Source organism: Balaenoptera acutorostrata, chromosome 11, assembly GCF_949987535.1.
Source record: "Balaenoptera acutorostrata chromosome 11, mBalAcu1.1, whole genome shotgun sequence".
Classification (NCBI taxonomy): Eukaryota; Metazoa; Chordata; class Mammalia; order Artiodactyla; family Balaenopteridae; genus Balaenoptera; species Balaenoptera acutorostrata.
The window spans coordinates 83725526-83741465 of NC_080074.1; the positions used below are offsets into that span (position 1 = coordinate 83725526).

The window sequence follows — 15940 nt, forward strand, 5'->3', positions numbered from 1 at the left end:
TTCAGTTTGAATCTTTACGATTCATCCTGGGCAATTTATTTAGCCACCATCCCCGTTTCCTGAAGTGCATGTACTTCCTTGGGTTCCTAATCACAGGGAAAAATAGCTACACTAGCAGACTGACCCATTCCCTTGATTTCCTTTCAAACTTTCGGGCTTTCACTCCATGCTCAAATCACCCTCCTGGCTTTTTTTTAAAATGAGGCTGAACACCCTCAATCCTCCTCAAATCATTCTTATTCCAAACTAAAAATCTGTGATTAAACTACAATTCACATAGCAAAGACTTCTTTTGGTAAGGATATGAGATTATCTAGGTGTATCCTCTGTAAAAGCAGCCTCTTTCTATAAATGTAGCACATGCCTTGGCTACCATACGTTATTTTTTTCTTTCAGTATAAATATTTAACAATTAGGGGATTTTTGACGGTGAGCCACAGCCACCCCCTGCCTCTGCAGGAGACCCTCCAGCGCTAGCAGATAAAGAAACAGAAGCCAAAGACCTGTTAGCAGGAAAGTCAGCACTGGAACTCAGGACTTTTGAATGCAGAGACCACCCACACACTTCCACGTCTTCTGTCTCTCTCAAGGCCCAGCCCTGTCTTCTGAAGAGAGACCATGTGGCTGACAGGCTCTTGGTGCTCTGGCCTGGTGTCAGGCCTGAGCCTCTGAGGTGGGAGAGCCGAGTTCAGGACATTGGTCCACCAGAGACCTCCCAGCCCCATGTAATATCAAGCAGCAAAAGCTCTCCCAGAGATCTCCATCTCAACATGAAGACCCAGCTCCACGCAACGACCAGCAAGCTCCAGTACTGGACACCCAATGCCAAACAACTAGAAAGACAGAACACAACCCCACCCATTAGCAGAGCAGCTGCCTAAAATCATACTAAGTTCAAAGACACCCCAAAACACACCACCAGATGTGGTCCTGCCCACCAGAAAGACAAGATCCAGCCTCATCCACCAGAACACAGGCACCAGTCCCCTCCACCAGGAAGCCTACACAACCCACTGAACCAACCTTACCCACTGGGAGCAGACATCAAAAACAACGGGAACTACAAACATGCAGCCTGTGAAACGGAGACCCCAAACACAGTAAGTTAAGCAAGATGAGAAGACAGAGAAATACACAGCAGATGAAGGAGCAAAGTAAAAACTCACCAGACCAAACAAATGAAGAGGAAATAGGCAGTCTACCTGAAAAAGAATTCAGAGTAATGGTAGTAAAGATGATCCAAAATCTTGGAAACAGAATGGAGAAAATACAAGAAACGTTTAACAAGGACCTAGAAGAACTAAAGAGCAAACAAACAATGATGAACAACACAATAAATGAAATTAAAAATTCTTTAAAAGGAATCAATAGCAGAATAACTGAGGCAGAAGAATGAATGGATAAGTGACCTGGAAGATAAAATAATGGAAATAACTACCGCAGAGCAGAAAAAAGACAAAAGATTGAAAAGAATTGAGGACAATCTCAGAGACCTCTGGGACAACATTAAATGCACCAACATTCGAAATACAGGAGTCCCAGAAAAAGAAGAGAAAAAAAAAGGGACTGAGAAAATATTTGAAGAGATTATAGTTGAAAACTTCCCTAATATGGGTAAAGAAATAGTCAATCAAGTCCAGGAAGTGCAGAGAGTACCATACAGGATAAATCCAAGGAGAAACATGCCAAGACACATATTAATCAAACTATCAAAAATTAAATATAAGGAAAAAATATTAACAGCAGCAAGCGAAAAGCAACAATTAACACACAAGGGAATCCCCATAAGGTTAACAGCTGACCTTTCAGCAGAAACTCTTCAAGACAGAGGAAGTGGCAGGACATATTTAAAGTGATGAAAAGGAAAAACCTACAACCAAGATTATTCTACCCAGCAAGGACCTCATTCAGATTAGATGAAGAAATCAAAACCTTTACAGATAAGCAAAAGCTAACAGGATTCAGCACCACCAAACCAGCTCTACAACAAATGTTAAAGGAACTTCTCTAGACAGGAAACACAAGAGAAAGAAAAGACTTACAATAACAAACCCCAAACAATTAAGAAAATGGTAATAGGAACATACATATTGATAACTACCTTAAATGTAAATGGATTAAATGCTCCCACCAAAAGACATAGACTGGCTGTATGGATACAAAAACAAGACCTGTACATATGCTATCTACAAGAGATCTACTTCAGACCTAGGGACACATACAGACTGAAAGTGAGGGGATAGAAAAAGATATTCCATGCAAATGGAAATCAAAAGAAAGCTGGAGTAGTAATTCTCATATCAGACAAAACAGACTTTAAAATAAAGACTATTACAAGAGACAAAGGACACTACATAATGATCAAGGGATCAATCCAAGAAAAAGAGATAACAATTGTAAATATTTAAGCACCCAACATAGGAGCACCTCAATACATAAGGCAAATGCTAACAGCCATAAAAGGGGAAATCGACCGTAACAAAACAATAGTAGGGGACTTTAACACCCCACTTTCACCAATGGACAGATCATCCAGGCAGAAAATAAATAAGCAAATACAAGCTTTCAATGATACATTAAACAAGATGGACTTAATTGATATTTATAGGATATTCCATCCAAAAACAGCAGATTACACTTTCTTCTCAAGTGCTCATCGAACATTCTCGAGGACAGATCATATCTTGGATCACAAATCAAGGCTTGGTAAATTTAAGAAAATTGAAATCGTATCAAGTATCTTTTCTGACCACAATGCTATGAGACTAGATATCAATTACACGAAAAAATCTGTAAGAAGTACAAATACATGGAGGCTAAACAATACACTACTAAATAACCAAGAGATCACTGAAGAAATCAAAGAGGAAATCAAAAAATACCGAGAAACAAATGACAATGAAAACACGATGACCCAAAACCTGTGGGATGCAGCAAAAGCAGTTCTAAGAGGGAAGTTTATAGCAATACAATCCTACCTCAAGAAACAAGAAAAATCTCAAATAAATAATCTAACCTTACACCTAAAGGAACTAGAGAAAGAAGAACAAACAAAACCCAAAGTTAGTAGAAGGAAAGAAATCATAAAGATCAGAGCAGAATAAATGAAGTAGACATGAAGGAAACGATAGCAAAGATCAATAAAACTAAAAGCTGGTTCTTTGAGAAGATAAACAAAATTGATAAACCATTAGCCAGACTCATCAAGAAAAAAAGGGAGAAGACTCAAATCAATAGAATTCAAAATGAAAAGGAGAAGTAACAACTGACACTGCAGAAATACAAAGGATCATGAGAGATTACTGCAAGCAACTATATGCCAATAAAATGGACAACCTGGAAGAAATGGACAAATTCTTAGAAAAGCACAACCTTCCGAGATTGAACCAGGAAGAAATAGAAAATTTAAACAAACCAATCACAAGCACTGAAATTGAAACTGTGATTAAAAATCTTCCAACAAACAAAAGCCCAGGACCAGATGGCTTCATAGGCGAATTCTATCAAACACTTAGAGAAGAGCTAACACCTATCCTTCTCAAACTCTTCCAAAATATAGCAGAGGGAGGAACACTCCCAAACTCATTCCACGAGACGACCATCACCCTGATACCAAAACCAGACAAAGATGCCACAAAAAAAGAAAACTACAGGGGTTTCCCTGGTGGCGCAGTGGTTGAGAATCTGCCTGCCAATGCAGGGGACACGGGTTCGAGCCCTGGTCTGGGAAGATCCCACATGCCGCGGAGCGGCTAGGCCTGTGAGCCACAACTACTGAGCCTGCGCGTCTGGAGCCTGTGCTCCGCAGCAAGAGAGGCCGCGATAGTGAGAGGCCCGCGCACCGCAATGAAGAGTCACCCCTGCTTGCCGCAACTAGAGAAAGCCCTCGCACAGAAAACGAAGACCCAACACAGCCATAAATAAATAAAACTTAAAAAAAAAAAAAGTTTAAAAAAAAAAAAAAAAAAAGAAAACTACAGGCCAATATCACTGATGAACATAGATGCAAAAATCCTCAACAAAATACTAGCAACCAGAATCCAACAGCACATTAAAAGGATCATACAACATGATCAAGTGGGGTTTATCCCAGGAATGCAAGGATTCTTCAATATACACAAATCAATTAATGTGATAAACCATATTAACACACTGAAGGAAAAAAACCATATGATCATCTCAATAGATGCAGAAAAAGCTTTCGACAAAATTCAACACACATTTATGATAAAAACTCTCCAGAAAGTAGGCATAGAGGGAACTTACCTCAACATAATAAAGGCCATATATGACAAACCCACAGCTAACATCGTACTCAATGGTGAAAAACTGAAACCATTTCCACTAAGATCAGGAACAAGACAAGGTTGCCCACTCTCACCACTATTATTCAACATAGCTTTGGAAGTTTTAGTCACAGCAATCAGAGAAGAAAAAGAAATAAAAGGAATACAAACTGGAAAAGAAGAAGTAAAACTGTCACTGTTTGCAGATGACACGATACTATACATAGAGAATCCTAAAGATACCACCAGAAACTACTAGAGCTAATCAATGAATTTGGTAAAGTAGCAGGATACAAAATTAATGCACAGAAATCTCTTGCATTCCCATACACTAATGATGAAAAAGCTGAAAGAAAAGTTAAGGAAACACTCCCATTTACCATTGCAACAAAAAGAATAAAATACCTAGGAATAAACCTACCAAAGGAGACAAAAGACCTGTATGCAAAAAACTATAAGACACTGATGAAAGATATTAAAGATGATACAAATAGATGGAGAGATATACCATGTTCTTGGATTGGAAGAATCAACATTGTGAAAATGACTCTACTACCCAAAGCAATCTACAGATTCAATGCAATCCCTATCAAATTACCAATGGCATTTTTCACAGAACTAGAACAAAAAATTTCACAATTTGTAGGGAAACACAAAAGACCCCGACTAGCCAAAGCAATCTTGAGAAAGAAAAACGGAGCTGGAGGAATCAGGCTCCATGACTTCAGACTATACTACAAAGCTACAGTAATCAAGACAGTATGGTACTGGCACAAAAACAGAAATATAGATCAATGGAACAGGATAGTAAGCCCAGAGACAAACCCATGCACATATGGTCACCTTATTTTTGATAAAGGAGGCAAGAATATACAATGGAGAAAAGACAGCCTCTTCAATAAGTGGTGCTGGGAAAACTGGGCAACTACATGTAAAAGAATGAAATTAGAACACTCCCTAACACCATACACAAAAATAAACTCAAAATGGATTAAAGACCTAAATGTAAGGCCAGACAGTATAAAACTCTTAGAGGAAAACATAGGCAGAACACTCCATGACATAAATCACAGCAAGATCCTTTCTGACCCACCTCCTAGAAAAATGGAAATAAAAACAAAAATAAACAAATGGGACCTAATGAAACTTAAAAGCTTTTGCACAGCAAAGGAAAACATAAACGAGACGAAAAGACAACCCTCAGAATGGGAGAAAATAGTTGCAAATGAAGCAACCGACAAAGGATTAATCTCTAAAACATATAAGCAGCTCATGCAGCTCAATATCAAAAAACAAACAACCCAATCCAAAAATGGGCAGAAGACCTAAATAGACATTTCTCCAAAGAAGATATACAGATTGCCAACAAACACATGAAAGGATGCTCAACATCACTAATCATTAGAGAAATGCAAATCAAAAGTACAATGAGGTATCACCTTACACCGGTCAGAATGGCCATCATCAAAAAATCTACAAACAATAAATGCTGGAGAGGGTGTGGAGAAAAGGGAACCCTCTTGCACTGTTGGTGGGAATGTAAATTGATACAGCCACTATGGAGAACAGTATGGAGGGTCCTCAAAAAACTAAAAATAGAACTACCATATGACCCAGCAATCCCACTACTGGGCATATACCCTGAGAAAACCATAAGTCAAAAAGAGTCGTGTACCACAGTGTTCAGTGCAGCTCTATTTACGATAGCCAGGACATGGAAGCAACCTAAGTGTCCACTGACAGATGAATGGATAAAGAAAATGTGGCACATATATGCAGTGGAATATTACTCAGCCATAAAAAGAAATGAAATTGAGTTATTTGTAGTGAGGTGGATGGACCTAGAGTCTGTCATACAGAGTGAAGTAAGTCAGAAAGAGAAAAACAAATACCGTATGCTAACACATATATATGGAATCTTAAAAAGAAAAAAGTTTCTGAAGAACTTAGCTGTAGGACAGGAATAAAGACACAGACGTAGAGAATGGACTTGAGGACACGGGGAGTGAAAAGGGTAAGCTGGGACAAAGTGAGAGAGCAGCATTGACATATATACACTACCAAATGTAAAACAGATAGCTAGTGGGAAGCAGCCGCATAGCACAGGGAGATCAGCTGGGTGGTTTGTGACCACCTAGAGGGGTGGGATAGGGAGGGTGGGAGGGAGATGCAAGAGGGAAGAGATATGGGAACATATGTATATGTATAACTGATTCACTTTGTTGTAAAGCAGAAACTAACACACCATTGTAAAGCAATTATACTCCAATAAAGATGTTAAAAAAAAAAATTAGGGGACTTTTCCCTCTAAAATAGCTCTTATTCCTTAACTGATTCCTTGGTTTTTTTTCCTTTCCGTTTTATTGAGATGTAATCGACATATAGCCACTGTATAAGTTTTAGGTGTACAGGATAACGACTTGACATACCTACACTGTGATATGATTATCACAGTTGAGTTTAGTTAAACTAACATCTATCACCTCATATAGATACCAGAAAAAAAAAACATTTTTCCTCGTCATGAGAACTTTTAGGATCTACCCTCTTAGCAGCAGCTTTCAAATATACAATATAGCAATGTTAACTGTAGTCACCATGCTGTACTTTACATCCTCAGTACTTAGTTATAGCCAGAAGTTCATACTTTTTGACTATCTTCATCCAATTCCCCTTCCCACTAATTCCTTGTAACGGCATATTTTAGCTCTCTCTTACATTTAAAAAAGAAATGCTGTTTTCTCCCTGAATTCAGTTTCATTCAATTCGAATTTCATATTCTCATTACATAATTATGAGCAACAGATATAAAAAGTAAAGATGCCATTTGATTTCTTCTCGCTACTTACAATAAAATGTTAGAAGAGAGGTGACCAAAGAAGCAACTGTTAAATATAAAGGAGCCAAGATTATTTACTTGAAAAATTAAACTGTTTCTCATTCCTAGTCTCCCTAGACGGAACATTACTTATTAAAATTAAGAAATGGTTTCAGGGCAAAGATCAAGCACAGGTGCTGTCAGGAAAACAGTCTTAAGATGAAGCCACAGGTGTGGCTTTGTGAAGATAGGAAAATTCAAGGTGGTGCTGTCTCATTGAACCTTTCACAAAGATCAAAAACTCTAAAAACAAAGGAATATCCCATAGTGGCCTTACAGGGAACCTAAGGCAGTAAAGGGCTTTTTGTGAAGATATTTGCGGATATGCTTTTAACTAATGGAGTGGATTAGACTCAGTAGTTGTGGCGCACGGGCTTAGTTGCTCCGCGGCATGTGGGATCTTCCCGGACCAGGGTTCGAACCCGTGTACCCTGTGCTGGCAGGCGAATTCTTAACCACTGCGCCACCAGGGAAGTCCCTCTAGTTGCTTTTTTCAAGTTTAACAAAGTCAGGGGGAAATTTTCTTCCATGACCTTTTTTTAAAAAAAACTGAAAGCAGTCACTGTTTATTAACTGACCAGATTACAAAAATAATCATGGTAGACATCTTAGTTCATCCTTCTAATAGACCTGTTGATCTGGTCTACCCTATTGCCAACATCTCTACCTTCTAAAAAGTGGGTGGTCTTTTTCTTCACTCCACCTCATGAAGATAATTTGACGGGCCATAGGAAGGCGTTTGCTTCTTTGAAGCATTTTTCAACACTACAGATCCCGTAAATCAGATCCTCCATGCAGATGACGCCATATTTACCAAGAAATCAATCAATCAATGTGTAATCTGTCAGGGCAATTTGTTTCTTATTGTTTTGCCATAACTACGCTTGTAGATCAGTTCACTTGCTGACTTCAGGTTTGGGTACCCCCAGGCAATACATGGCTCCACAATCCCCAGCATGTTAACTGAAGTCCATCATCTTTCACAGTTACCACCACAAGTGACTAAAATAAATTTACATAATCTCACTTTACTTATTCCCTACTTATTCTTTAGGAAGTAGATTATAATCTAGTACTGAAGATGACATCCATCTCCAAGGGATTCATATGTCTTTCCTGAATTACATAAGCGGTTTTGACACTGCCCAAGTGTTTATTTATTAATAAAGAGAGGGAAAAAACACACATTTCAAATAAAGACCTGGAGGTCACAATAATTGCCAGGACAAAGCAAGTCAGTAATCCAACTGAGAAAAGAACCCGTCTTTGATGTTATCAATGGCACTTTAACTTTCAATGACAGAGTCTCTTTAACATGAAGAAACTATTGAGTCTATAAATACCTCTTCTGGAGCACTTGTGTTAAATGGGTCATGACTGGGAGATCCCATTACCGGCGTAGATGACAGGTTTTTCTCCAGATCGCTAAAGCCCTGTGCGTCCAGCAAAGTGGAGAAGGAACTGGAAGGGAGCAGGTCTTCAAAGTCGCCATCTTGGCCTAAGCAACGACAAAGCGGAAAGTGGACACCAGCAACTCTTCATTTTTTACTTTTGGAGGAAGATAAGAATCCCAATTATCCTGAATATAAAAAATTTTCTGATCCTTAAAAATCAAAGAGTCAACTCCTGGCATCACTTGAAGAACAAAAACGTGGGACCTAGGAAACAGCATCTTAAACTGTGGGCACCTAAGGCCCAGGGACTCTTGGGCCACATGAGTATCCAGTAGTGGTATTAGTAGAGGTATTAATTACTAGTGGTTTAATAGACACAATTATAGACTCACAGCATTGATGTTAAAAGTTAACTTAGTCCAACAACCCTCCTGTAATTCTCTGTCAACATTTGGGGCTTTATAAATTTCAGTTCAGAAATAACCCAGCTGAGGAATACCAGTGGTACAACAAAACTGATTCTGAACAGCAACAAAGTCACCATTTAGACAACTCCATTTTCATCACTACTGTGCTACTGAAAAAACGTAGAAAGGCAAAAAGGAAAAGAAGAAAAAATAGATGACCCTTTGATCCCTCTTAAGAGGATCCTTTTTAGCCATTCATTTCATTTTAAAGTAGAAAGAATGGCCTAATGGAGAGAAGGAACCACGTAACCAGCAAACCAGCAACTCTGAGAATTTTTTTACATCTCTAGAAATGAAAAGGATTAAGTGCTGAACAACAGTGCCAGATATTCTTTTTTTACAAACAGAATGGTCCTTCCAACTATTCTCTGAATAATACAAAATGGCAAATCATATACTTGTTTAAAGATACTAACTAGACATAGCTTCTTAATTTAGGTTTTTATTAGATTTTTACTCTAATTTTATTAGAATTTAGGTGTTCTTAAAAGTGCCTGAGGATTACCTAAATAAATATAAATCCTAGTGAGAAATCACTGTTTACATAACTCTTCAATAGAACAGGACATAATTTTCAATGGTTTATAAAAATCTATCCTGCTGTACATGGTTAAAAGCTGTCTCTTTTAATTATGTATTTATATGCATAGAAAAAAAAGGCCAGAAAGAATTACATAAAAATGCCAGCAATGATCATGCCAGTGCAATTTTGAGTGATTTTTTACCCTTTTTATCTGTTTTCTAAGTGTCTTACAATGTAGTCTAATTACAGAAATCAATCTGCTCTTCCTTCATTTTTAAATATTAGAATTATAGTGTTGAGATTCTATAAAATCAAACAATGTTTTAAATGCTATGACTATGTAAAAATTAATTACTTGAGAATTTGCAATATTCCTTAGGAGACTCCTGTGAAGGTTTAGAAAATGGTGAGTGGTAAGAATTGTCATAAGTCTACACTGATAATTAGAGGTTCATTTGCTCATTCAGATATTTATAAAGTCTTAATAATAGGCCTCTGGACAAAAAGATGAAGATCCATTTTTTTCAAAGATCCTGGTCTAAAGCAGAATTTTCTTTCTTTGTGAACCCATCAAGATTAAAATTTCAAAATCCAAGTGTCCCATGAGTACCTTCCAAAAGACTTATTTATTTCCAGCACTTACTTTTTTTTTTTAATAGCTACTGATATGTGTAATTCTAGGTAATTTCTTTTTTTTTTTTTTTAAACATCTTTATTGGAGTATAATTGCTTTACAATGGTGTGTTAGTTTCTGCTTTATAACAAAGTAAATCAGTTATACATATACATATATCCCCATATCTCTTCCCTCTTGCATCTCCCTCCCTCCCACCCTCCCTATCCCACCCCTCTAGCTGGTCACAAAGCACCGAGCTGATCTCCCTGTGCTATGCGGCTGCTTCCCACTAGCTATCTATTTTACATTTGTTAGCCAGCACTTACTTTCAAAGCAAGTAACCCCAACTAGGCAGTGCTAATGAACAAGAGAACTTTCAAAGTTCTTCACATTTTTGCGTGTTTTGAATGACCCCCAAAGCTTTGCCACATTTGTGGATGGCCAACTGGCCCATCAGCAGATAAAATAATAATAAATATAACAAAATGCATACTATCTTTACCTAGATGTTTTACAGATTTTTAAAAAACACATTAAAAGCTGAACACAGTCCCCCTCAACCACTTCCATGTTCCTTCTCTAGGCTTCCCCCTCTTGGTAAATGGAACCATCAACTGCTAGTTGCTTTAGTCAGAAATGTTGATCTTTCTTGATGCCTTCTTCTTCTTCACTCTCCTAATCTAATTCATCACACTATCGAGTTGATTCTAACACCAAAATACATTTCCAATCAGCACCATCAGATCTTCCCACTGCAATACTGCAAGGGTCTCTTGATTGACTTCCCTTCCTTCCAACACTGCTGGAATAGTCCCAGAGGTCCATAGTCCATGATGGTCCATTTGTCACAAAGATCATGCGCTTGACTTGTTCAGACCATTCAGTGGATCCCTCTGGGCTCGAATAAGAGCTGAATTCCTCACCTTGCATGACCCGGCCGTGCTTACCTCTATTATCTCATCTTGTCTCACTCTCCCCCCTGCTCACTACCTTCCAGGTACACTGGTCTCCTTTTGTTTCTTAATAAACACACCAAGGTCTTCTTTCCCCAAGGCTCTTGCAAGTGCTGTCCTTCTTTCTCTCTGCAATGTTACCTAATCAACTCCATGGAGAGGCTCTCTCTGGGCAACCAACCAACAGTGTACTCATCAGTCGACACACTTTCTGGCAGAGAACAGATGCCTAATAACATCACTGAATGAATGAAATGAGCCACCTAACTTGAAATAATGGATATACTTCATGAAAGAAATTGAGGCTAAATGTAAAAAAGTTCATAGCCACTTAAAAATCAAGTAAAGCAGAAAAGTCTTTAGAGCTACACTACCTTTTTTACCTTGGGCCAGTACTACTGTATCTTGCATTTTCTTGTACCTGTTCAGGCACTGTCGAAGATCTTCTATTTTCCGATCCTATTAATAAATAAATTATCATCTTTAATACTATGATTTTAAAACAACAAAAGTAATTGTGACACAAAGAATAAGTAGACATGAATTATTTACATTATTCAAAGAATACTTCTTAACTTTAGTAAAACTGGTAATGTCCAGAATATTTTGCCTACATACGTCAGAGACATAGAAAAAGTACCTCTAAATTTAGAGATCCTATCCTTCAGCTGCCATCTTTAAAAAACAAAAACAAAACAAGGTAATAAGATACAACACAAACAAAAAGAAAAACAAGAAAAAAATCAACTTCATTCACCCTCTAACATAAGTCAGAGCTTGAAAGAAAGATCTACACCTGCTAACTTTACCAGGTGCCATTAATCACCATCTGGCTTTTCCCTTCTCAAAACACTCCACCAAAGCTGCTTCAATTAGTGATCAGCGACCTTCTCTTTACTAAAAACAACGGATACTTTTCATCCTTTTTCTAATTTGACTCCTAGATGGCACTTGATTGACCCCCACTCTTTCCTTCTTTCACTTTTCTCTCCACTCTTTCTCTTCTTCTGTTTTGATTTGTTAATTCCTTGACCAGATAAACATTCTACTTCCATAACCCCCACTATCTTCCCAACCCGGAATATAAAATGTTAGAGCTTCAACATGTTGTCCTTTACTCTCTTCTCTCTTCCCAGGCCCTCAGTGTGGTAAATTATAAAAATGGGCTCCCTAGCTTCCCCCACATGGATTTGGGGCATGGCCATGTGACTTACTTTGGCCAATGAAATATAACAAATGTGGTTCAAAGCAAAGGCTTGAAAAGTATTTGCACATTGCGGCTTGCCCTCTCTTGCTGCCCTAGGGAACCCTGAGGCCACTACATGAAGAAGCATAGGCTAGGGCTTCCCTGTTGGCGCAGTGGTTGAGAATCTGCCTGCCAATGCAGGGGACACAGGTTCGAGCCCTGGTCTGGGAAGATCCCACATGCCGTGGAGCAACTGGGCCCGTGAGCCACAACTACTGAGCCTGCGCGTCTGGAGCCTGTGCTCCCAACAAGAGAGGCCGCGATAGTGAGAGGCCCGCGCACCGCGATGAAGAGTGGCCCCCGCTTGCCGCAACTAGAGAAAGCCCTCGCACAGAAACGAAGACCCAACACAGGTAAAAATAAAAATAAATAAATTAATTAATTAATTAAAGGGCTTTCCTTAAAACAACAACAAAAAAAGTAGCATAGGCTAGTCTACTGGAGGATGAGAGACCATTTGGAGAAGAGACAACCCAGCTGGGGTCAACCTAGACCAATCACCAGACATGTGAGTTACACCATCTTAAACCATCCAGCCCCATTCCAGCCACCGGCTAATGGTAGAGATCAGCAAAGCCAGCCCAGACTAGAAGAGCAATCTAGCCCACCTACAAAAGTATGAGAAATAATAAATGTGATTTATCATGGAGCAAAAGCAAACTGACACATGAACTATAGTTTTGTCCCCACCAATCTATATATTTCAACTCTACATTTCTCCTAAAATTGATGGGGTTCACTCCCCACCAATCTATAATCCTACATTAATCCTAAAATTTAGATTGATTTTCCAATTTTCTATGAGAAATCTCCTCGTAATGTCCCATGAACACATCAAATTGAGTACATCTAAAATGAAGCTCATTATTTGCCTCCAGTATCTCGGTCTCTGCTTGGATTCCCTTAACTCTTTTATGGGCACCATCATTCACCCCACTGCTCAAACCAGAAACTTACTCCCAAATCCAAAGATTTAAAAATCTTGTCGACCTGTAAATTTCTCTAAAATCCCTTCCCTCCTTACCACTTCATTGCCATTGCCTTATTTCAGCCCGTCTTCATTTCTCACTTATTTTAACAGCTTCTTAATTCTTTTGTCTTCATTCTCCCTCCCTTATCCTTGCTTCCATTCTGCCACTGGAGTTAGCTTTCTAACATGGCAATTTAATTATCTCACTGTCCAAGGTCTAAAGCTGAGAACCCAAATCATGAAATCATTAGCCTCACCATAGCCCTCTCTCATACACCCAACTCCTCCACCTGTATCTCCTGCTCCAGAACATTCCCAGCACGCACTGGCTGTTTCAAGCCTTGGTTCTGAGACATATTTTCACTCATGGATCCTTTGCCCAGAATCCTTCATTTTCCTGATGAATGACTCTTTGCTCTCCCTCAGAATTTGCCCAAATATGTCCTCTTTGAAGACTTCTTGGAACCACCAAGAAGTTATGTCACTCTTGCTGCTCCTAGAGAAGTCTGAGCATCTAGTAAGCCCTCATTCAACACTAGGATTTTCGTTTGTTATTGTTGCTTTTTGAGGGAGAGAAATTAAAACAAAATGAATTTTAGTGATTTTTTTTTCAAATTAAATCTATGTGGGCAGCTTGCTAATGACTTTTCTTTTTATTTGATGTGGGGAAGACTAGCAAAAAGAAACCTATCTATGGGTAGGTGGGTAGGAGAAAGAGTTTATTTCCATTGAATAAAGAACGAAAAGAATGAAAGGCAATAAGTAAATAAATAAATATGCAAACAGAGTAGGCAAGAAAGAATTAGAGAAAGAAGCTTATGATGAGACAAAAAGATCAAGACAAAGTTCTTTGGCATTTGCTTGGTTTTTATTTCCTTGAAATTACTCTTTTCGTGGGAAAATGTCTCCTTGTTCTATTCATTAAACGACACGAGGGGAGAGCAGTTCTGATGACAGGAGCTGAACCTGCCTGCTGGGTATATGGCTGGTCAGGGAAGCCAAGAAGAAGCATGTTTCCTTAGTAGGGTCCCTGCATCTTAGCAGGATGAAGTAAGGAGAAGCAACAGCTGGAGGAAAGGCCCTCTTGGAGACCTTGGCATTAGGCCAGCATAGCTAAAACAAAGCCGAGTGCCATCCTTGATTACATGGTGCCTGTGCTTGTTTCCTGGTATCTCACCATCGGGAGAGCAGAGACAATCCCAGATGTGAAAGAGGCCAGGAGTGTGAAGGAAATAACATGTTCCTAGAGAAGAAAATCAACATGATCATGAAGCTAAAGTTGCCATGGCTACCTCCTTCAGAGTTCATAGGGCAGTCCAGAATTTCCAGGGACCACAGAAAGGATGTACTATGGCCTGTATCCTTTGTCTCATTTGTCACCTGAATATAAAGAGCTGATCTGTTAACTTGAACATTTTCTAAATTCAAGGGGGTGGGCGGGAGGGGTGGATTCTCAGTGGAGTCAGGGCTGCTGGTCTCCATTCCTGTCTGTGCAGCACAAGTACGTCTATGACCCGCCCCCCGAGAGCAGGCCCACTTGGGCAGGAAGGGAGAATGCTTGCCCCTTAATGTGAGCTGTGTTTAGGCGATGTTCTTTCAAACTGGGATATCTGATGAGAATGCATGGAATGATCAAAATGATGTTATTACACATCCAAATAAACACTTAAATTTCATCTAGTTACCTTTTCTTCATTTGCTGCCATCAAAGACTCCACAGCCTTTTTCATTTTTTGTACTTCAATATCTGAAATATCACAACATCAAATCAGAAGTCTGTTTAGTTAACTTGTGTGACAATAACAAGAAGCTACTGACTCTTCAGATTGAAATGTTGCAAGGTAAAGATGTTAATAATTTGTTCCACTTTCTTTTTTTTTTTTTAAGGCACATTTACCATTCATATTCTCTTTTAGGGAAAACCTGAAAAATGAACACTTTCTAACTCACCTTAATAGTCATCATTACAGAAAGAAAACAACTACCCTCTCTCAAAGCAAGAACAAAATCCTCATAAGAACACTGAAGATGAAATTTCAGTGCTATAACAATAAAAATACACAGTTTTCGAAGAAGAAACTTATAGGTGAAAGCAATGAATGGTGTATATATGACAAAAGCAGAGAAAATGATGTTCGGTTATAACCAAGATGGAGACACAAATGGTAAGAGCCTGAAGGAACGTGATATTTACATGAGTATCATGCTAAGAAGCTGGCTGTAGGTTCCATACAGAAGGATAACAAGTACTTTGCTTCATCTATAAACTTCATTTCCAGTACTATTTTAAAACGTTTTTAAACAATACTATTTTAAAAGGCCAAAGTAAGTGATTCTCCTTAAAATGTCATATGCAAATACAAAAGCATGTTACTTTAGTAATAAAAAAACAAACATTTTAAATATGGAAAGTCAACCCCAAATGAATTCACAAATTAAAAAAATTGAAACAGAGGAAAAAGTTCAGCTAAAGTTGTCTGCTTTTGAGGACAAAAAAATACTACTGAAGGTAAATTTTAAAACAGTGGTGCATCATTCAGCTCTGATATAATACTTTCAATTAAGGTATACTGTTTAGGAACTGCTTTTTTTAAAATTTTTTTATGG

General features: G+C 38.5%; 1 protein-coding gene across 14 annotated transcripts in view; it reads right to left on the reverse strand.

Moving 5' to 3' along the window:
• Positions 1 to 15940, reverse strand: part of PPFIBP1 (PPFIA binding protein 1) — a 194802-nt gene that overhangs the window by 23175 nt on the left and 155687 nt on the right. For 11 of the 14 annotated variants that reach the window (XM_057555998.1, XM_057555996.1, XM_057555997.1 and 8 more), the window contains 3 exons: positions 15019 to 15080; positions 11492 to 11576; positions 8508 to 8662 (listed from right to left, as the gene is read on the reverse strand). In XM_057555998.1, coding sequence (XP_057411981.1) covers positions 8508 to 8662; positions 11492 to 11576; positions 15019 to 15080 — 302 coding nt within the window. The remainder of the gene's footprint in view (positions 1 to 8507; positions 8663 to 11491; positions 11577 to 15018; positions 15081 to 15940) is intronic. The other 3 variants (XM_057555992.1, XM_057555987.1, XM_057555995.1) reach the window with 1 other exon arrangement.